The 24904-nt window shown below is 39.0% G+C and overlaps 1 protein-coding gene across 1 annotated transcript in view; it reads right to left on the bottom strand.

Moving 5' to 3' along the window:
• The window catches only part of LOC122797631 (integrator complex subunit 8-like), a 165956-nt gene that overhangs the window by 139975 nt on the left and 1077 nt on the right, over positions 1 to 24904 (bottom strand). The window contains exon 2 of the mRNA XM_044066175.1: positions 24059 to 24201. Within this exon, the coding sequence (XP_043922110.1) occupies positions 24059 to 24188 (130 nt within the window). The 5' untranslated portion in view covers positions 24189 to 24201. The remainder of the gene's footprint in view (positions 1 to 24058; positions 24202 to 24904) is intronic.

Below are 24904 nucleotides of genomic sequence, written 5' to 3'. Positions count from 1 at the left end.
AATGGCAGCAGTTTATGTTGTCGCCTCACAGCAAGAGGTTCTCTGGTTTGATTCTCAGCTGGGGTGCCTTCTGGGTGGAATCTGCATGTCCTCCCTGCATTCATGTGGGTTTTCCTCCTGGTGCACCTGAATCCTCCCACATTACAAAGACATGCATCTGGAGCATTTCTCCCTGGGCCTCTGCTGAAAACTGGCTCATTCCAAGTTGGACGTTTCCGATAAACAAATATTAAATAATAATTATATATATATATATATATATATATATATATATACACACATACATACACACATATACACACACATTTTTATATATATATATACATATACACACACATTTTTATATATATATATATATATATATATATATATATATATATATATACACACACATACATATACACACAATCTCTCTATATGTGTATATGTGTGTATGTATGCGTATAATATATATATATATATATATATATATATATATATATATATATATATATATATATAAAAACACACACACATATACATACGTACATATATGTATATATTTACTTATTCAAGTTTGATGACCTGGGAAGTCCACTGGGCCATAAGCCTGTTTTCAATGGCGGTCCGGGGAGAAAAGTTTCAAATACTGCAATTTACATATTACATGTTATAAAAGAATAACAAAGATTTGTATAGAACGATCAAAACATTTACAGAAATATAATAAATTATGTAATAAGCTTTTAGTGAGTTAACATTATTATTTATTCCAGTTTGGTGACCGGGGAGGTCCACTGGGCTAAAGAGCCCATTTTCAGTGGAGGCCCGGGGAGTAAAGCTCCATACTACAATGTAATAAGACATAATGATCATACAAATAAGAAGTACAAATAAAACACAAAGATAAATTTGATTTACATACAATACAAGTAAGAAGTACAAATAAAATACAAATATAAATTTGATTTACATACAAAGGGCTGAATATTACTTGTGTGTGTGTTTAAAAACATCACTTAAATATACATAACAACAAAATCAAATCAGAAAACTTCACTGAGGTCAGGTGGATTTTCCTGAGCTCACAGTAAAGAATACATTCTAGATATCTAAATTTGCAGACAGTGGCAAACTTGGTAACACAGTGACATCTACAGAAGCACGCATGCTATAAATAACAGACAAAATGCATTCATAGTATAGTAAAAGAGCTTTCTGTTGCAATATTACAGTAGTAAAAGCAACTTTTGGGAAAAAGGAGGCTAAATCCGATTACAAAGTATAGAGACAGCTGCTACACATGAGGTAACGACTATGTCAGAGAGGTAGAATCATCAGTGTGTAACAATCTGCTTTGACCAAATTCACCTCAGTAGTCAGAAAGGCTTATGTAAGGCCTGTATGATACTAAAAGCTGTATCGAGCTGAAAAAAATGGAATTAATGCCCCCACACTGTCCATATTAATTCACTCATCACCGAATATAACAATGTTTTCTGTAATTTTTAAACCTAACTATATTATTCTATTAGAAGATAGATCCGGTAAATCAATGTTAATGAACACAATACATGAAATACTGCTATTCACAGCAGTAGCAGACATACTCCTGTGGGGTTCTCTCTCCATTTCAGAGCAAGACTTAACTTACTTTTGTTTGAAATTCTGTGTCAGCAGCACTCAACAGAGGAAGTTAACACTAAGCCAGGTAATTGCTTGCTAAATATTAGCATTAATAATAAAAGATACAATATAAAATAGCTATCCAGCTAAAAAATGTTAAGGAATACAGTTTGTCATCTAATTTCAGAAACAACCATTATTTATTTATTTACTGATTGACATTTGTTTACCGGGAATGTCCAATGGGCCAGGCTAGCCCATTTTCAGTGGAGCCCCAAGGAGAAAAGCTCCCGAGAACATACATAGAGCACAAAACAAAAGAAGCTCCAGGGAGTATACACAAAGCATACAAACCATAACAAATTAAAACATACTTTACATAAAAAGTATCTTAAAAATTATGAATAAAATTACAGAAGATACATAAACTTATTGGAGAAACAAAAAGAAAATTATCATAGTATAAAGTATTATTCAATAAAGAAATCTAGTACGTCATACAAAGCATAACACAGTGGTGCTTGGAAGTAGATAACAACAAGCTATTTAAGTTTCCTTAAGATCAACAGCCACCGAGTTTGATAATGCAACTTATTGAGCATATCAGGCAGTCTGTGTGTGTGTGTGTGTGTGTGTGTGTGTGTGTGTGTGTGTGTGTGTGTGTGTGTGTGTGTGTGTGTGTGTGTGTGAGTGAGACAGACAGAGAGGTGTGTGTGTGTGAGACAGACAGAAAGAGAGAGAGAGGGAAGCATTACTTATATGCTCATTTGTTAAACAAGAAACAAATCTTCAGACCATTTGGTAACTGCAGGGGTGAATCTATACTTGTTAGAAACACCATTACTTCATATCAAATCACCTATGACTAACTTGGAGCTTCTGGAGATCCAAATCATCTTTAACAAATCTACTGTTACTCCATTGTCAGCTACTGATTGCCCATCAATGTTACCCAAAGATCACAAAAACTTCTTCAAACCACTGAGGCGTTAAAAGCATTAAATATCACACCTAACACCTTATTACTAGGAGACTGGCGCACTTACACTTCTAATACTCTGTATTTTCCTGGACTTCATTAATACCAAAGCCCTGGAGCAAATTGTGAAACTATCAGTTACAGGCTCTTAATATCCTTGACTTGGTCCTTAACCTAGCACCCACCCTGCATCTCCTCATCCCGGATTAAATCTGACCACTGTGTCAGGTCAACTGGCACCTCCCCACCACCAAAATGTACCCACCTTTAGGGACTTCTCCAAGGAAAATGTACTTCCGTTTGTAAAAGACCCATGAAAAAATTTCCTAACAATCCACCGTAATTGGACCCAAATGAGAGGGTTGTTGCATTCACCTCTGACTTTTACCAGTACCCGAACAGTTGCATACAAAAGTCAGTAGCCATACACCCCAAATATAATAGTAAATTCAGGAATAAAAGTCTCTTGTGGAACCGCCACATTAATAAACCACAACAAAATAAAGAAAACAATGAAATGCTGCAAGAAATCCTCACCTTCCTCCCTTAAAACTGCAACGAAATATGCAGCAAGCAACTTAAAGACACTACTAGGAAATGTGATGCAGAGTATGACCTTAAGGTTGCTAAACATACTGAAGAAAACTGCAAACCTTTCTTCAGGTACATCCAAAAATTAAGAACCAATGTCCACCAATGCACTGAGCTCACCCGTATTAATACCACTCATTCTGGTCCCAAGGTTATCGCTAATGTGTCATCAACAGACACATTTAGTGCTAATTTTACTCCTCCTACCAACAATGTTGCCCCACTATCCTTGAGAATTTAGTTTACAATGTGCACCCTGGAAAAAAGGTCTTAGAATCCCTGTCAAAGGCTAAAAACAATACTTCCATGGGACCAGATAACATACCCGGCTACATTTTCATCAGTGCATTTTCATCAGTGCCAAGAATGCACTATCTGAGCCCCGACTGAAACTGTTCAGCTTCTGCATATCCTGATGTTTGGTGAACAGCCACTGTGACTCCCCTACACAAGGGTAGTCTCTCTACAGACCCAGGTAATTAAAGACTCAACAGCCTCACCAGTCTAATATGCAAAACCATGGAGCATATCAAAGTAGACCTCATTTATACAGACAACTTAACTAATCTAGATCCCAATCAGTTTGGTTTTATGAAGGGCAGGCCCTATATCTCTTGAAACTACTACTCATAGAAAAGGTTACAGGGGCTCTGGACAGTGGTAATTCTAAGTACACTGGTTATTTATACCTGACCAAGGTCTTTCACATCATCCGGCATACTGGTACTAGTGAAAAATTAGACAAGTTTAATTTAAATCCGTACACTGTCCACTGGATTGCAAACTGGCTTTCCACCAGCTCCCGTGTTATGATAGAAATTTATATTCTGTGAAGAAATCAGCAACTCACTAATGGGGTGCCACAAGGATTAGTTCTGAGCCTCGCCTTTTGGCATGAATTTTGCAGACATCCAAGCCAATATCCCAGAAGTGCGGTTGACTAGACAGCTGATGAGTGTAAAGTGGGCACTGTTCTCTGCTCATCCATGGATACAAAACAGCTTCAGCAAGGACTGGAATATGCGCATCCAGGATGTATCAAAAACAGTCTCACACTAAATTAAAAAAAAGTACAGCATAGTAGCGCTTGGCAAAAAGGTTGTTCCCACCGCATATGTTTATAAATGCTACTCTTCTGCAGACAAATACAGTCATAAGAGACTTAGGTACTCATGTGGACAGTTCTCTCTCAAATTTATCACCATGTTTCCACTAGTGTCAGGAAATCCTTCAATCTGGCACAGTTAATTTCTAAGTGAAGATCTTCAAGATCCAAAGATGTCATACAACCACTGTACTCTTCCCTTATCAATCCAATCATTGAATTCAATGCCCCCTTTGGTTCAGTCCAATCATTGAATACAATGCCCCCTTTGGTTAAGTCCAATCATTGAATATAATGCCCCCTTTGGTTCAGTCCAATCATTGACTACAATACCCCCTTTGGTTCAGTCCAATCATTGAATACAATGCCCCCTTTGGTTCAGTCCAATGCCTCCTTTGGTTCAGTCCAATCATTGAATACACTTGCCTCCTTTGGTTCAGTCCAGTCATTGAATACACTGCCTCCTTTGGTTCAGTCCAGTTATTGAATACACTGCCTCCTTTGGTTCAGTCCAGTTATTTAATACACTGCCTCCTTTGGTTCAGTCCAGTCATTGAATACACTGCCTCCTTTGGTTCAGTCCAGTTATTGAATACATTGCCTCCTTTGGTTCAGTCCAATCATTGAATACACTGCCTCCTTTGGTTCAGTCCAATCACTGAATACAACGCCTCCTTTGGTTCAGTCCAATCACTGAATACAACGCCTCCTTTGGTTCAGTCCGATCACTGAATACAACGCCTTTTTTGGTTCAGTCCAATCACCGAATACAACGCCTCCTTTGGTTCAGTCCAATCACTGAATACAACGCCTCCTTTGGTTATGTATATACTGAAGCATATCGCTCAACTAGAAAGGCTCCAAAGATTTATAACCAATAAAATTAAAGATATTAAATCCTTCTATCACCCCAATAAGGTCAGCATGCTTTTGCTTATACACCTACAGACTGCTACAAGGTAATCTAGGTCTTGCTTTACAGCTATGAAAGACCCAGGCCTATTTGACCGCTTATTTCTCCACAAAACCACACCTGCACAAGCACAGGCATACATTCTCTAGACGTACTTACATAAAGGACTCAAATGTGTACCAACATATAGCCTCACTGAAGAGACTGGTTCCTGACTCACTGTACTACTGGCCTACGGAATAAGTTACCACTACACATCAAAGTACTATTCGGGCTACCTTTAAGGCCAGTCTTGATGACTGGATGGGTGGGCACAAATTTACACCAGAGTGATCAGGTACAGCACTGCGTGATCTGGGAGGTGACCACTATTAAGTGCTTGAAATGGCTGGCATGTACTTTTAAATTTGTTTGCTTAAAGGTGTGTAGAGCTAAACATCTTATGGTCCCCAAGATCACTTGCCTGGTATGTTCCTATGAACAGATAGCTTGTACGATAACGAGATAAGCAGATACCAAAACTCAAACCTAGAATCACCAAACCATACTATTTAATTAAACATTTCTCAGTAATCAGCATATTATTATCCCTTGGTCTCAATCATAATAATCTTGCTTATCTACGACATGGAGGCCAAGATTTTCAACTTGAGAATAGAGTGAAGCTTGAGAGGTAATCTTGACACCCATGTTGAGAACAAATGACAATTCGGTACAGCTGAAGAGACCTAATCATTATTCTTTACAGCATAAGCAGCGTTAACTGCTCTGATGTACCCACAAGTTAGAAGAAAAAAAGTATTGGAAGGCTTATGTATTTTACAGCATTGAAAGCATTTTAACACTCAGGACTAACACAAAGACAGCAGCCAGAAGCAAGCTGTACCTTTGACAGACAAGAAGCTTAAAAAGTTGTAAAACACTTCTGTATGCCTTTTTTGTGTAGTAGTGTGAATTAGTTTCCAGCCTTTAGAACTGTTTTTGCTTCTCACAACTGTTCTTTGTTGGCAGCTGTTTATGTTCAAGAGCTAGACTACAGTACAAACACTCTGAAAACCATGCATAACAAAACTTATAATGAATTTGGCACTTCTCTGATGTCAAAGAGATGCATAACATGACTTTTTTTTTTTTTACAGTTTTGGAGCATAGTTTAGAATGGTTTGTATACCCTTAATACAATTCTTTATCAGTTGACTTTTACCCCTGCCATCTTTTCCATCTCTGTTTATATTTCAGATGCTGGCTAAAGGTATCAGTGTCTTAGAGGCAGTATGTGTATATGGCAAAACATAACATGAATGACTGTATATTAAAAGAAGAAAATATATCCATTTCATATTATGGCATACAAGAACTTGTAGTGACACAGAAAGGACCCATTCATTTTCTGTATGAAAAACAGATATGATGCTGTAACTATTTCGAGTGAAAATATCAATTTAACAAAAACAATAGTAATTAGAGCAACTGCTGATATCAGAGTGAAGGTCCTTATCTTTACCCTGGCAGACCGTATAAGAGTGGTAGATACACAAACTGTACTTAAGTTACGTAAAAAAATTATTCTTGCTCATAAGCATATGATTGTCTCTGGAGATCTGTGCTTTACAGAATATGTAAGAATTGTTACCAGTCACAACATATGATATCCAACATATGTTTTATTATGTAAAAAGCAGGTACATAAAAAAGACAGATCATGGTCTCTAGATAATTAGTCTACATTAACAAATGCATATTACCTGAAGCAAAGGGCAGACTCTTGCCATTTTTTTCCTGATCCCTTACATGCTTTAGTAGTGGCTCACCTCCAACTACATTCATTCACTTCTAGTGGCAGCAGAATGTGTGTGCAGTAATGGCTCACCTCCAACTACATTCATTCACTTCTAGTGGCAGCAGAATGTATGCATTAGTGGCTCACCCAACTACAGTGGCAGCAGAATGTGCACAGTAGTGGCTCACCCAACTACAGTCATTCACTTCTTGTGGCAGTAGAATGTGCACAGTAGTGGCTCACCCAACTACAGTCATTCACTTCTAGTGGCAGCAGAATGTGAGCAGTAGTGGCTCACACAACTACAGTCATTTACTTTTAGTGGCAGCAGACTAGCAGCACTGAATATAGTTGTGATCTTATTAACTTAGTAATAACCACACGTATGCTTAACAGACCCAAGTTTAAAACGGGTGCCACAGCTTTGACGCAGTGAAACTGCACAATCTCATTCTTGCCTGGATTAATAAGCATGTGGCCACTTCAGTGAGAATTACTGTTATGAAACTTTTGCTCTACAGAAAACTTTTTGATTACCAGTCAACAGAAAGAACAAGTGTCACGACTCTGAAGTGAGGCTACAGGCTCCTCTTCACCTCAGTACATTATACAACACAGAAATAAAAGGTTATAATTATTTACTATTAGACAAAGGAAGATGATGTGAATTCCACAAAAGTGGCCACATGAAATGTAAGCATTTTTGTAAAGTGGAGGAGGTACTAAAGTAAATCCCCCATTCAAAGCAGACTCCTTGGCGGAGATGGATAGACCCCAGATTCCTCCCCAGACAGCACATGGCCAAATTTATGGTCCTTGTCCTTGGTGGGGGGGGGCTAAGCCTATATATTCTTTCAGGGTGGGAGGAACATATGCTCAGGAATGTATTATCTATTTCAACTCCTTGGTGAAGAATGGAAAACAGAGGCCTTTGCTTTGAGGAAGATATCTGCAAGTTTATATAATTTGCAGAAGGAAATGAGGGACATATGCAGGCATGCATAGTTCTCAGAAGTGTCACCTACTATACTGTCCAAACCCAGAGAGGTCACTCGACATGCATGGGGAAACTGTAGGACTTAAGCAAAAATCTTTATCCCTTGAACCGATGATGACACCATTCTCTGTACATACATACCTTCGCTCCTACAGGAATGAACACATGGTTAGGGGTCTCATCATGGGAGAAAGAATGGGTCAGTACAAAATCTGAGAGTGAGGCCTGATGGCAAGTAGTAGAGCCGGATCATGGTCAAATGGGGCCCTAGGCAGGGTAATGGCCCAGCTTGCCATTGCCTCTCAACCCAATTACAATAAACAGTGCTCACAAATATCAACATCCATACTATTTTCATCTTTATTTTTAAAATGAAGATGCAGAGGTGGATTTAAATGTAATATTTTTATTTATACTTTGTTTACTAGGTTAGTCTCACTAGGCTAGTAGCCCCTTTTCAGGGTAGACCCTTGGTAGTATGTATACTACTAGGGGAAATTTGGCTAAGGCATTGGGGAATTCTTCCTACTCTTTTCAATAGTTCAAGGGTGTGCAAAAGATCTCACAGCACCGACAATTAATGCAAGCGTATAGGTCCTCAGTTTAAAATCTCATCCAAAGATGACACACGCAGGAGTGAAGCACACACACACCCATGCTGCACTGCAGTGTCAGCAATCCATCTACATAGTGTGGGAGTTGAACCCACGGCCTTCTGTACCAAAGGCAAGTATGCCACCTGTTGAGCTACTAACACTGCTTACAATTTTTATAGCACAAACATTAATGGCCATCTGCTAAACAAAACAGCTGCACATTAAAACAGACTTAATATGAGCAACAGTAAATTTCTCCTCCCTTAAGGTTCCCATCATTCAAAATGCATTGAAGCTTACATTCATCAAAAATGCATTGCAACTCACATTCACATTCATTGAAAATGCACCCAGACAGTGGCAGATTAAATGTACCTTGGTTCCTGGGCTGTTTTCCAAACCATGGGTCCCCTGCATACATTTTTAGGACCATGCATAAATGAAAATTTTGTTTGATTCACCTTCCTGATTTAATGTATAACTTGGTAAATAAAGCATTAGAGTGCATTTTAAATTTGCAATTTTCAATTTTTTCCATTAAGCTGTATGAATGAACCAATAAATGACAAAAAGTACACATTTCTAACATTTCAACCAGCTGGTAGTCGGAGTAGAGGATTAAGGTTCTTGTCACCTGGGGAAGTTAATTAACTAACTGCCCTCTCTAGCAAGAGCATTTAACTGACACAGGCAGGCAGGCAAGCAGGCAGAGACACACACACACACACACACACACACACACACACACACACAAAAAGCTAAAAAGTTGCAAGTCGTGCACAATGGAAAAGCTATCTGCTGCATATTCTAGATGCATATGTTTCTGCAAATCCACTCTGGAAATAAAGTCTCAATTGTGCATACATTCAAAAAGGCTCCATTTTGGAAATCACATCTCACATGTGTCAATCTGTGTTTGCTGCTTCCAAACTGATACACAGATGCAACACAACAAGATGAGACAGAAAAAAAAGGAAAACATTTTATTTGAATCGGCAGGCCAAAGGTAAATGCCTAGGTTACCTAGTGCTCAGATTTGGCTCTGGTCACAAGTGGTTTTGAAGTTTAAAACAACAACAAGTAGGTAGTCTTAGGTGCAGCTTCCTCAGAGAAAACAAATTAACAATGAGGTAAATGACAACATGATAAGGTGAAACAGGTGTCTCTTCCTCCTTCACCACGACTGCTGACCTTAACCCTTGTTTCCTACATCAAGGTCCAAGAATTATAGGGACTTCACTATTTACAATTTCACAGACTTGGAACTAAGGGAGGAATTAGTTGAGTTACTTTCCCTTGGTTACACATTTGTCCCTAGTAAAATGGGTGACATATCCAAGGAACTTATTGAACTAAAATGCTTTGTCCGAAAGTTAAATTTCAAGTTACTGTTTAGCAATGAAGTTGCCTTGCCACATGATTCTCTCAAACTACCACCCTTCTCTCCAGCTTTTGAAAGGATCTGTGAAGCAGACATCAGACATTCCTTTAAGGCATGTAATAGTTATACGAAACTCCTCGGTATAACATTACTAAAGAACAAGTCTCCCTCTTAGATGAATTATGCCATTACCCAGTTAACCTGATAAAGGTGGACTTGTAATTATGGACAATTCACTGTATAAAATGCTCGATGTCCTTAATACACCTGCCTATTCCCTGCTTCTCTCAATGAAATACAATAGTATGATGAGACTTGTTCTTGCAGGGTAAGATTGACATAGAAACTTACAATTACATCGACATCTCTATGCCAAAATTCCAGTCATGTTTGGCATCCCCAAGGTCCATAAGGATGTCAATAATTGGTTGATGGTAGATCATCTATGACATATCCCAGCCAGATTGGTAGACACTATCCTGTCTAAATACCTGAAGGACCTGTAAAGACTCCTGGTCGGAATAATTTTCTCACCATCTCCATTCCACACCAAGAAGCTGTGGAATGGATTTTTAGACTGTGGAGCACTACAGACTGAAATTGACTTGGTTACAGAAGTCTTGGACATAGTCCTTTCATGTAATTACTTCCTTGATAAGGATTACTTTTACAGAAAAAACTTCTTTATGGGTTTTGGGAAAAGAACTTCCTTTTTCCAGTGAAAGGATGCAGACAGTGAAATTTTACACACGTTACCTGGATGATATTTTCATCCTCTTCCATGGTAATGACACAGAAGCCGTAGACTTCTTACAGTTTCTAAATGGTACTACTGACTTCTTGAAATTCACTTCTAATTTTTCACCTGTAGAAATCGATTACCTCGATGTAAAGTTTACACATCTTGTGTTTACAGAAAGCCAACTTACTGTGCACTTCACAAGCCACCATCCCTTCAAACAAAAGAAATCTATTGTGAAGGGCCAAATGGTTAGGGCTGTTAGAATGTGTAGTGATTTTGACACCTTCCAGAACGAATGCACACTTTTGTGTAACATGTTCCTTAATAGGGGTTACCGAGGAATCTCATTGATGAAATTAGGCTTGAAGTTACAGCCAAAAGGATAAACGGGTTTATAAACCTATCTTGCAAAGCCATGTACTACTTGACCTTAGTTCTAACAACACACTACTGTCACCCATTGAGTGTTCCCCTCTTCTAATGACATCTCTGACCAACCACACATTTAGTCTTAACACTCAGACTACCACTGCATTGATTAAGAAAAACTGGCAATTCATCTTGGGGAGTCCTGGCCTCTCTGAGAAATTAGGCCCCTGTCCTAATTTTGTCTTCAAGAGGAACAACAATCTTAAGGAACTTCTACAGAGGGACCTAACTAAAAACCTTTAGATGTACCCATGTGGTTTTTGCAACTGGTGTTACAAGTTTTTAATCCAAGCTCCACTCAACTGTGAAAGTAGATCAGTTGTATACCTGGCTCTTTGTGATTGCTGTCCCTCATTTTATCTGGGAAAGACTGATCGCAGACTTAGGGACCGTGTCTATGAGCATATGTATGCAATTAAGAAAAACTACCACCCTGGGCACTATGGCCATAGATCAAGTGACCAATAACATCCGGGAGGCCCAATAACTCTACTCTTGTAACATCTCAGCAGTACTCAAATTGAGGAGCTATTTAAGGTAGTACCCCATTTGTAGATATTCCTTACTTTCTTATGCATACATAAAGACTTTTTTAAAATATACAAAATTTTTTGTTTCTGACTTCATGTCCTTTGTTGTAGCACCTCTCATGTTAAATATTGCCTAGATTTTAGTTATTATTGTTGTTTATACAATAATATCTTTAAGGTACACAGTTGCTCATTATGGTTCATACTTATAATGGATTACCATTACTCTTTTACTAAGATTTAATCCATTACTGCATATTATACTTACTTTTATGAGTTGTTATTTGAATGACTTTTATGTTGAATTTTTACTTTAACGTTATGATTTCTAAATATGTCATTTTAAACTTTATGTTTATTTCTTTGGTAACATTCCACATTTTGAAATGCTTATTACTAACATGAATTAATGTTTGCATTTTCTCTTTGAGGAACAAGTTGTTCTTGTGAAGGCTTCTACTTGTTTACTAATTACTACAATGAGTTTCACCTTATCATGTTGTCATTTCTTACCTCATTGTTAATTTGTTTTCTTTGCATTTGCCTGGTTTTGAAGTTTGTCTGAAATGAATTTTGGTATGCAAAATGGCCTGCACCTTGATAATGGCACAGAATTGTTATTCAGCAACAGGGAACTAGACAGACTGCAGGGTGGCCTACAGACATAAAGGCTAAGGGTCCAGGTATGAAGAAAGGTTTAAACAATGCTACCAAAAACATGCTGGAGCACAAAAGGGATACCCTCTTAGAAAGAGTGTTGTTTAAGGATGCGTTTGCTAGCTAAGAGGAGAAGAAAAAGTTACACTTCTTAATGGCCAAAACAAATGTGATAAAGACAGGGCAACATCTTCCTGAAATGACTGCTGGAAGGTGCTAGGGGAGTCATCATGGTACCAGTCCTTGAAGGAATACTGACCAAGACTCCTTGGAGGTAAAAGAAATTATTTCTTAGGTTGGACTGGCTCACTAGTTGGGAGGATGGATGCAGTTGCTAAATAGCAATGTTGAGCAAACTGCACAGCTTCCAGGCTAAGCAATGACTGCTGGCAAGGCAAAGGGAGGAACAAGGCACTAACATCGCAGGGTATGCAATAATATCTACAACGGGGCTTCTGACTGTAGCTGTACAACACTTACTATGGAAGATGAGGTTCGGGAAGGCCTGCACTCTGCTAGGGCTTCCCTATCCAGGCCTGCTGGCTGTGGTCTTGGGGGAGGCAACCTCAGACCTTCCTCTCCATAAGGGAAGAAAAGTACTTCACAACTCAAAGATCCTCTGCTTCAAGTCACACATACTGGGATGATGTGAAGGGCCATTTATTAATAGCTTATTGTGAAAATGGACTGTCAGCAGGAGGTTCAGATGGACAAGGCCCCTAAAAACAAGAGCTGAAATTTAGGGTGATGCAGAGTAGACGGAGAATGTTGAGCAGTGGCTGCAGGAGAAAAGAATACCTGGAAGTACTGTCTGGTGGGGTGAAGGGTGACTATCAGCAGTGCTGGAGCTGGTAAACCTGAATGAGAAATGGTTATCTGAAGGAAAGAACAGGCCATGGGAAAAGAATAGCACTAACTACAAGGACTGGAGGCTTAGGAAAGACATTCAGAAAAGAGGTCTAATGCCTGGGGAGAAGGTATTTTTGAAAAGTTTTATTCTGGTTGCAAACTTGCTCAATCACATACTACAAAAGGGCTAAGCATGTTGGATCGTTTGCAATGAAAAAAAAATCTGCTCCCCTCTCCTGATTTTCAGATCACAGAATTAAAGGCACATTACTACTTGAATGAAGGTAGTTTCATGCCCTTCATTGTTACAAAAAATTTGGACAAATAAATATTGACTGTGTAAAGTGCACATTATACGATTTAAGGAAAGGAATGCAGGAAGCAGAGGTCATATGTGAAGGAGAGTTGCTACAACACTGCAGAACACCAGTGTAGTAAAAATGGTTAGGTCCACTGTCAGCCTAACTAACTAGAACTGCTAAACATTATCATCTCCTCTGTTACAGTGTAACATTGAAGATAATAGAGTGAACAAAGTTATAAATGTTCTGGGACTGGAAATATATATATTGTTATGAATTACTGGGGGATAAGAACTCAGAATATTGCCATCATGCAAGGAGCAAGAGGAAGTGGTGAATGAAGTTCTCAACACTGTTGGCACTGACTTGTAAACAGAAATAGGATTCAAGAGGCCAGGAGGGTCGATAACTTTTCCAATATCAAATTACCGAAACAGTGTCAAAAAGGACCATAAAGGCTCATCGGTGGAAATATAAATTTTAAGACTTTACTCTTTCTCCTACGCGTCCCAACACCATGTGCTTGCCACCAATCCTACCTCAAACAAGGCTATTCCCTGCAGCTAGGATCCCTCAGATTCACAGAAACGCCAAGTTTCACCCACCGTGCTCCATTACTTCTCTCAGCTGTAGGCATTTAAGACAAGTACCTGTACATGCTTTTTTAATGCACCTTTGAAAAACACCCCATAACTTAGTGATTATTCCCCATCACTGCCTTCTCTTCCTGTAGTGGCAAGCACAGGTGTAATGGGCCATACTTTCCCTAGTACTTCTGTCTGTACTCCCCTAGACATGGCCTCACATTTGGCCTGAACTAACCATTCTATTTCAGAAAACAGCCCTATCTCTCCTGACCGGTCTATAGCATTTCGGGCAGTAAAACCTGTTAAATGTTTGTTTACCCTTAAGGTAGCTGTACTGATAGGTTCTCGGGCATTGTGTCCTGCGACCTGGGTCATTAATCTACAAGTTGTAGAACAGCCATTGCCTTTTTCTCTCATTCGGCACTCTGCTGAATGTAACCAGGTAGCTACCTACCTAGCTGCCCCTCTTCCTGACCAATCAGGTTTTATATATACCCGGCCCGGGAAAGGTGCCATTTTCAAACTTTACTCTTTCTCCTACGAGCAACAGCCGCGGTGGTGCAGCGGTAGCATTGTTGCCTCACAGAAAAAGGTTCTCCCGTTCGATTCCCGGCTGGGGTGTGGGGAGTGCCTGTGTGGAGTCTGCATGTCCTCCCCGCAGTTGGGTGGTGTTCGAAAGACATGCGTAAATGGGCGTGCCTTCGTTGAAGGTTGGACATCGAGCTGGCACCTCGGCGTTCGTGAAAATCTACTGCCAATCATTACTGGACAAGAGTTCCGATGTGACGACCCCTAACCGGGAAAAGCCAAAAAGACAAACCAACTCTTCTCTCCTACGAGCCCCAACACCATGTGCTTCCCATGTAAGTTTAATTTTTTTCCAACTATATGTACACACTCTGCATTACTTTAATCCATCTTGCGCTAATAAAATATTAAATGGATATATTCTACACCTGTTAGTGACTGCTGCAAAGGTTTCTCTGTTTATGTTTGCTATGCATTGTCGCACTTGGTTACTTTGGCTTTAAACCGTTACGTGTACAGTTAAAGAGCGGAGAACCCGCACTACATCATGCTCCTTGAGTTTTCCTACTGTAATTATTCTGAGTAATTAGCTTGTATTAGGGTTGAGCACTGTAACTGTTTAAATGGACAGAGCTGTTGTTCTAGTTAACCCTATTACGTTGTGTAATGTGCAGAGAACCCGCACTACATTAAACTTTTTGGGTTTTCCCTACTGTAATTGTTTTGAGTAAATAGCTTTGTTTTAGGCTTGAGCACTGTACCTGTCTAAACGTACAGAGCCATTGTTCTAGTTAACCCTGTTACATTGTGCAGTTGAAGTGCGGAGAACTTGCACTACATTAACTTCCTTGGGTTTTCTCTGCTGTAAATGTTTTGAGTAGTAACCTTGTTTTAAGGTTGAGCATTGTAACTGTTTAAATGGACAGAGCTGCTGTTCTAGTTTTCAGCTGTAATGCAACTGCTTTTCTGTCACTGAGATCCGCTCTGTTGTACAGCAAACCCCTGGAATCCTGGCTGCTTGCCTGTGTGTCGCAACAAAATCCATAGGCTGCGGCGCTCGGAGGTAATTCTAGGCTCGCTAACCTGAGTGCCTGCAAGGTACAGAAATTGTATTGTATTCTAAGGTGCATTCAAACCTCCGTCCCCAATTACTGTAGTATCGCGGTGGTGCATTTTGAATAGCGCCTCAGAGCTTGTATGTGATAGATATTTAGCATTAACTTAGTTGCCCTTACCTTTCACTATTTTCTGTAAAATTGTACATTTAACACCCACTCTTCTGCCCTTTTCTATTTTCTCCTAATTTCTCTCTCCCCTTTATTTCCATAGCAATTCTACCTCAGACAAGGCTATTCCCTGCAGCTAGGATCCCTCAGATTCACAGAAACACCAAGCTTCACCCGCCGTGCTTCATTACTTCTCACAGCTGGCATTTAAGATAAGTACCTGTACGTGCTTTAATGCACCTTTGCAAAACACCCCATAACTTACCGATTATTCCCCATCACTGCCTTGTCTTTCTGTAGTGGCAAGCACAGATGTACTGGGCTGTACTTTCCCTAGTATTTCTGTCTGTACTCCCCTAGACCTGCCATCACATTCGGCCTGAACTAACCATTCTATCTCAGCAAACAGCCCCATCTCTCCTGACCTGCCTATAGCATTTCTGGCAGTAAAACCTGTTAAATGTTTACTTACCCATAAGGTAGCTATACTGATAGGTTCTCGGGCATTCTGTGTCCTGCGACCTGGTTCAACCCACTTTGTTCGCCCTTCACTTTGCTTGGGCACACACCGCTCCCCTACCCTACCTCCATTACACCTACATTTATTCTCACCATTTCCCTGCCCCTCAGCACCCATTATCCAATCCCATAATACCCCTCACCCAAACCCCTCCCACTTACACCTGCATTCATCACACACCTCATACACTCCCCACTATCCCTCCAGCTTAATCCAAATCTCCTCAATCAGCTATCAGTCACCAAGTCAACACCTGAATATCCTCCTCACTCCTTCCAACCCTCCTTACCTCCCTAACCCTCCAACATTTTTAATACCTTTATACTATGCCACTTCCTTGCCCATCCACCATCTCCCTCTCTAATTCTCTGCTTTTTCCCAAACTCCACAACACACTACACATATCCATCCTACTACTAAACGTTTCCACTCCATCTCCCCTTCTCTGATACAACCTAACTTCTTCTATCACTTTAACCTCAGAATAATGCCAACCTCAACTAAGATTCAAATGATCAAAGTCTTAGTACACTTCCTTTAATACTAAAAAACTAAACCAAAACCCCTAGTACTACCTCTCTTCAGCATCCTCTGCCTAACCGGTGATATTCACCCCAACCCTGGACCTAACTATCTCTAGACAGCAATACCAACCACTCCTCCTCCTCCCATAAAACTCTCCACCTTTTTATTCTCAATGCCCAGAGTCTCTAACAAAATATACAACTTTCAAGCCTGGCTATATCCCACCAACCAGACACTGTAGCCATCTCGGAGACATGGCTCAAACCCCATATCTCAGATTCTGAAATCCTACACCCGGATTTCAAGCCCTCAGGTGTGATCGCACAAACAAAAAATGTGACGGTGGCAATCTACTCTAACCTACTCACCATAATCCCTTACCCAAACCCTTTTCCTCAATTCGCTAATGCAGAACTAGTAGCATGCTTACTAAAAATGAATAACCATAAAAGTCTATACATCATCGCAGTATATATCCCACCTGGAAATAACATCCCAATCCTCGAAGAAATACTCTTATGGGCCTCAACCAAAATAAACAATGAAACCTACATTCTAGGTGACGTAAACATCAACTGGGAAAACATTAATAACTCAACACCCTCCCAATCTATCAACCTCTGCAACTTCACCAAACTAATCCACTCTGTTACCAGACCCAGTAAAGCTAAATCCGAGGGTTCAACCCTTGACTGGACCTTAGTCTCACACTCTAATAAAATTACTGACTCTGGCAACATTCCTGACTACCTGCCCACCTTTGCCTTTCGCTCAACTTTCTCCCCCCTACACCAACACCACTACATACACAAACGTAACCTCAGTAACTTCAACCCCAACATATTCTCAAATTCCCTCAAACAAATGAACTGGAACATCCTAAAAACCCTTCTTCTCGACGATGCCATTGACTATTTTAATTCCACTTTTCTAAATACGCTAAATAGTCTAGCACCAATAAGAACAAAAAGAATAAACACCAATACTGCCCCATGGCTAACCAAAGACACCAAACAACTTATGTGCCAAAGGGGACAAATCCAGGAAACTATACCAAAAGAACAAACTCCCCAAAACCCTACTTAAATATACACCGCTCCATAACCTCGTAAAAAAACAAATCATTAGAGAGAAAAAAAAAATCTTACTACATCAAACTCCAGTCCAGTCATGCAAAAACTCCTAAACAACTCTGGAACTCCATAACTGCACTGCTCAACCCAGGCACCAAAAACAATCCCTGCCCAGACCTCAGAAAACCTGATCAAGAACTAGTTTCATCATTTAACTCTTTATTAACTCCATATCTGAACTAACCAAAACCTTTCCAAACAATAATCACTTCTCTCTATTTCCTCCACCCCCCCCCATACCTAGTGACCCTGAATCCCCCCCTCTTCAACCTAACACCCATCTCTACCAACTATATAAAAAGACATCTCTCCAAAATAAAACCTTACTCTAAGGCCCCTGACAACATGCCTTCAAATTTTCTCAACCTTGCTGCTGATGGGATCGCCTATCCCATTAGCATCTTAATCAACAGAGCCATACAGGAATCCAACATCCCCAAAATCTGGCACATGGCATATATTCTACCGCTCCATAAACGTGGCAGAAACACCAAAATCTCAAACTTTCACCCCATAGCTATCCTCTCCCCAATCTCTAAAATCCTGGAAAAATGCATTCATCTCCAACTTATGCCCTTCCTAACTCAAAACCAACTTTTCACTCCTACCCAACATGGATTCAGACCAGGGCACAGTACAACAGCTCTCCTCTCCTTCCTTGACACAGTCAGTAGTGCCCGAGATTCCAGGAAAGTAGTATCCACAGTGCTTTTGGATCTCTCCAAGGCATTTGATACAGTTTCCCACTCCCATCTTCTCAGCCACCTTTCTAACCTTAATCTCTCTCAAAACACCCTATCCTGGTTCTCGAGCTACTTCTCTAATAGATCCCAGACTGTGAAATGGAAAAAAGGCATCTTTTCTTTCTCCATACTCCCACAGGTGCACCTCAGGGATCCATACTCTGTCCTATGCTGTTCAGTATCTTTATCAATACCTTTCACTCTGCCATTCCCAATACCAAGTAATCCAATATGCAGATGACTCAACATTAGTTTGCTCTGCCACTAACCACCCCGAACTTCTAAGACCCAGATCGCCTTCTCAACCATCGATGCCTGGATGCTCCAAAACCACCTTTCTCTAAATGCCAATAAATCCAAAATATTAATATTTGTACCCCCCCCCAAAATCCTTGCCTTTTGACAAAACATCTTTCCAAGTTCTAAGCCAATACAGCACTCCTATTGAAGTTGTTCCTTACGGTAAATTACTAGGTGTTCTTATAGAAGAGTATCTAAAATTTGACAAGCACATACTTCAAAACATAAAGAAACCCCGCCAAAAGCTTGGTATGCTTTTCAGGAACAATCGCTTCCTCTCACCCCATACTAGGCATACTCTTACCTCCTTCTTTCCCTAATGTACGGTGCTCTCTTGCTAACTAGCCTGTCAATCTCCATCACTTCCAAGTTAGAAAACTGTTACAACAAATTTTCCAAATTCACCACTAACGCCAAATACTCCTCCCATCATTGTGCAACCCTCCACTCTCTAAATTGGGTCTATGTTATATATTCGAACATTCAAAATATCAAATACCATATGTTCGAGACCATATGGTTGACATTAGAATGTTCGAAAATATAACAAAAAAAAAAAAAAAAAAAAAGAAAGAAACAAAAACATACCTTAACAGTGCACCCCCCACACCCCCCTTACTTAAATATACCAACTCTGAGACCACACTTCAGTGCAGAAAAGGGAAATTCTCCCATTCTGCACCGTACGGCGCCGTTAAAGTCAATCTTCGAACACTTGAAATGTTGATCATATGGTCTCGACCATATGACGTTCGACATTTCAAGCGTTCGTTTATTTGACATAGACCCTCTAAACTGGCTATAACTTCCAAACTATCTGGATTACCTCCAACTGATTACAGCTCACAGCCTTCTCTTCAACCCTACTAAATGCACCACTCTCTCTAACATCCTTCCTCCCTAACTACCAAGTAGATCTCTCAGATCTGAAAACCAAAACCTTATTAATTAGTGTTTATAAACTTAACCGCTCACCCAGACAACTACTCCTCTCTTTTTCCCTTGCCAAAAAATGGAATGATCTTCCCATACTCTAAAGAAAATGCAGAACCTGGAAAACTTTAAAACACATCTCCATTCCTACCTTTTCTCTAAATGGAAATGTACCAGTATCCTTCCAGCCTAGCCCATCCCCAACTCTCTTATACCTCCCTTCTAGCCCAACAATCTCCTTCTACATTCCACCTATTTTAGACTATTATTCCTTAACATATACAACCTGATACTGCCTTCCAACAGATACCAATTCTAAATTGCAACCATTTCATCACCTTGGAATGATTGGCATGTTCCTCCATGTTATTATGAACATGTTTTCAAAATGATTACTGTTTATTACTATTGCAAATATTCTCATTTACATTTGTATTAGTACTTTGAACTGTGTTTGTACTCATATTTTGTATTGTGGAGCTTTTCTCCCCAGCCCTCCACTGCAAATGGGCTCGCTGGGCCCAGTGGACTTCCCTGGTCATCAAACTGAAAATAAATAAATAAGCAGTAAAGCTACATCAGCTGGCTTGGGGTGTGTTGTCCTTTGTGAAGTATCTTTGTGAGAAGTTGTTGGGAGTGTTACAAATATAATGCATGACCAATTTACTGTCCAAATGGAAAATCCTAAAAAATAATGCAAATTAGCGTGTTTATCACATGCACTGCAATGTTTTAGTTTATGTACAAAATTATTTATTTTTGCTTGAAAAGTAATAGCTAATAAAGACTATCATGGTTATTTTTTGTTTTTGAGTATTTTTTTTTCTTAGAAAAGTCAGCAAAACCTTTATGATAATGTTACAGCAATATGACTGCTTATTGGTTAAGATCTCTGCCTCAAAGCTACAAGGTCTAGGGTTCAATCCTAACCTCCAGTCACTATCTATGTGGAGTTTTTGTATTCGCCCCATGTCTGAGTGGGTTACCTCCAGGTATTCCATCTTTCTACCACCTTACAAAAACATGCTAGTTGGCTTGCTACACTAGGCTGTTTATACATACATATGTACTTGTATTTGTTGTTGTCCTTGCAGCCTGGGTCACGACGGTCACTACTTAAAAACAGAGCCAGCTCAATTACCCAGTAAAGAAATGAAACTGCTGTAACAGAATGGGAGATTTAGAAAGCTAATAATTAAATATGCTGTATAGATGTTGGGGAGGTGTAGTCTGTATTTTTGTGGTAATAAACCACATAAACGATATTAGCAATGTTAACCAAAAAAAACAAAACATATGCCAAGAGGCACATCTAACCAGGAAGCAAAATAAAATAAATTCATTATATGAATGGTTTAAAAAAATGCCCAAGTCAGGAACACTGTTCTTTTGAATCTCATCCAAGATGGCTTCTTTGTTGTTAACCACATGGCTCCTAATGGTGGAAATAAGAAAAGGAGGCCCACAGTATATTTTATCATCTAAATATTATTTTCTGTTCCTCTTCAACTTCTCCCAATGTTCCTCTATAGTTTGAGATTGTTTGTCTATCTTGCTAAATACAAGTTTAAAATCATTTTTAGTACTGGTAAAAAGCAGGTCAGGGATGATGGAATTTTTATGGGGGTTGACTGCAGTCTCCAAACCATCCAGCTGATCACTGTTCACATCATGATCCCTAAATGTTCAAGTCCTGTTCTGTTGTATAAAGCCACACTTTCATTACAAACTCAATTTCAAGTTAAATACCAAATGGAAGTTTTTGAAATCTGAAGCGTTTTGGTACATCTTCTCCTTTAAATATTCTTTTCAGTAAATGTTATCTATTTGTAATGATTACTAATTATACAGCATTTTTTTTAAAAAACTGTTGCATCTGTACTCAAATACTCTCTTATGGATTACTTTCAAATAACCAAACTCAAAATTCTTCTTGAGCCAACAAAGAGAAGGATTTGAATGAGACTCAAGAGAACAATATTAGGACTTGGCTTACTTGTTGTTTTTGGTTACAGCTGAAATACGCAGAGTTCTAGAACATGCTTTATTTTTCTTATCTGTTGGTCAACATTTGGTTTGCACCTTCCAGTGACACACCTTCACAGGAGCTGTAAAAAGGAGAATGTTCTGCTGCAACACTTAACATAAATAGTACATAAGCGAACTTATCCAGCAACTGACTCAAAATGCTGAAGAATTCGGAGCTTGGTTACTGGCCAACACTCAGATACATCAATATTTCAGTATAAATGTTACCACTTTAAGAAAAAACAACTGTACAAATATAGGCCATTGCAAATAAACAATACATATGTACTCCGTAAACATGTGCAACTGTACAAATATAGATCACTGCAAATAGACAATACATATGTACTCAGTAAACATGGGCAAGTATGCAGAAATGTTAACTTTTTTTTTTCTTGAGAAATATCTGCCAGCTCCCAGGGGTGGGAAATGGGAAAACTCATTATTGTCAGTTGCTATGGCAACAAACCAAACAGAGCTCAGAAGTCAGGTTTGAATGAAAATGTTTCTATCTATTATGTTTTAAAAGGCAGGCTGCAAAATTTTAATATATATGTACGTCTTTTTAAATAACTATTGATATTAAAATTAAGGTTTTTAAAGTGAAGTTTTAACAAAAAACATTTTAATTGAAACAAACAAACTTGGTATATTTATAAGGCAACAAAAAGTTTTTAAATATTTCATTATTTATTTATTTATTTAAAGATTTTAGTATGTTCAAGTATTCATGTGATTTGCAAAATGTGATCTTGTTGCCTTTAAAATGAGGATTGCTTAGAAATGCAGTTATTCTGATGAAGTCTTACTGGATTAAAATTTTGAGGTAGGCATTGGTCCACTCGAGGTCTGATCACTGAAAATCTTTTTTGGGGGTACTATTGGTCGTGGGCCACCAAAAAGGGAAAAGAAAGTATAAAAGGCAACTGAGGAAAATAAAATTGGTCAATTGACATGTCAAATGCAAGTTTACAACAGTGTGAAAAAAACAAGGGATGTGAGGTACTTTTCATATTAAAACTACACCCCTTAAAGGTCTCTTGCAGAAAGCCACCCACACATTGTTAGAAATGTTTTTTTCTCTGGAGAACAATACCTAATACACATCAGGCAGGTGTTACTTAATTAAGAGTCTCCACCACCTGGCAGGCATCCCTTCCAGAATCTGCATCAGCATAATTTTCATTAGAAAGCAGGCAAAAACTGAAAGCAGGAAGAAAACAGACAGAAAAAATAGTCCTTCAAATGTCAATAAAACTATGTGCAAACTCTGTTATAATCTTTGTACTCTCAACCACAGACAGCCTTCTTCAGCCTGCATCATGGCAAAAAGTGATTTTACACTAGCTGTAGTCAAGGGTTGTGGGAGCAGATACACAAAGGTCTTACAGAGCTTGAATTTGAGATGTAAAAAACTCATGACTAAGGTCAATGGAAACAGACCAAGGGAAAAGAAGCCAGAAAGTGAAAAGAATGATTAAAAAGGTAAATCCTAGACTTAGAAAGCTTAAAAAGGACAAATACACACCTATAATATATATTTTCTTTACATCTTTCTATCTGCTGCAACCTGGAGTCATACTTGAAGACTATTCAGCTAAGTTTTATTAAACTTGCACACTTAACATTTCTCTGAAAATATTCACCGAGTAAGAGAGCTATAATATCTGAAACCTCTACAGAGTAACACATTGTCTGCAATGGTCAGGCTTCCTGATTTTTTTTCCTCAGTAAAAGTTAACATATTTGAACCAAAGGTATATTTATAAAGGCTACGGCTCTCCTACTAGTTCAGTGTCCAAGTATTAGCTGAACTGGTGTGTGTAATACCAATGGACCAGCTACAAGAAATATATTGTTCAGCTTTCAAACTCTGATTTCCAACAGCTGTCTCCTCCAAAATAATACCTGAACAAAACACATCCTCCAACTAGTGCGACTCCAGATAATGCAATAACTATCTTACAAACTAAAAGTGTCAGTGAATTCCACTGGAAACAATCTCATTACTGGCTTCCGAAGATTGAAGACACTACATTAAAACAAGCCTGTAAAAGTATTACCCCTTAAACAGCATACCTGAACAATATTTCTGCAAGTGTTGCTCTAAAAGTGGCTCATTTAGAAGGAATTCAAACCAAGATGCTTGAGGTGGTGTGCAAGGACGGCTCCCTGCAGTAGCCTCCCAATCAGCAACCTCGGCACTCATCCTTATGCTTGTTCTAAAAAACAAAGATTATGAAAAAATGTGTACTATATCTGTGTAAAATTAAGGGAAAAAAACAGTTGCAGTTTTAATCCAATTGTCAAAACAACACTTTTACAGGAAAATCAATATGACAGGCTTACAAAGTGGTCTCACTTTGTATAATGCATCTCAAATGGAACCACAACAGAATGTCAACACAATGAGTGATAGCTCTTATTGGAATGACACAAGTGCATACCACTTAAAAAAATATGTATATACACACACACACAGGGAAGTAAATATTGTGGGAAGAAATAGCCAGGGAACTGTTATGGCTAGGTTTGTATTGGCCCTAGGGCCGATAACCTATGAACACACACACACAAAGACTATTTTCTACATTCTAAAAAAAAAAAAAAAGAAAAAAGGTGTCAAAACGCTGAGTAATCCGCAAACTGGTAGGAAGGAGAACAAAAGAACTGTTTATTCACAGACTAAGCGCTTTCACCCTATGTCCATAGGGCATCATCAAAGTGAATTAACACAAAAAAACTCTACATCTCTCCAGGTATTAATGATAGGTACTTATGTATAAATCGCAACCAGATTTATAAAGTGTGATAATTTGTCTATTTTCGGCAGAAACACGTTGCCTAACCTAAAAAGGGGTCTGTAAAGATGTCGCCAGCAGTTTGTCACAGTGGGAATTAGGCAGGCAGAGCAGAAATGTTGTA

Source organism: Protopterus annectens, chromosome 3.part1 (genome assembly GCF_019279795.1).
Source record: "Protopterus annectens isolate FY-2018-M chromosome 3.part1, PAN1.0, whole genome shotgun sequence".
Taxonomy (NCBI): domain Eukaryota; kingdom Metazoa; phylum Chordata; order Ceratodontiformes; family Protopteridae; genus Protopterus; species Protopterus annectens.
This window is presented reverse-complemented; position numbering and strand designations above follow the sequence as displayed.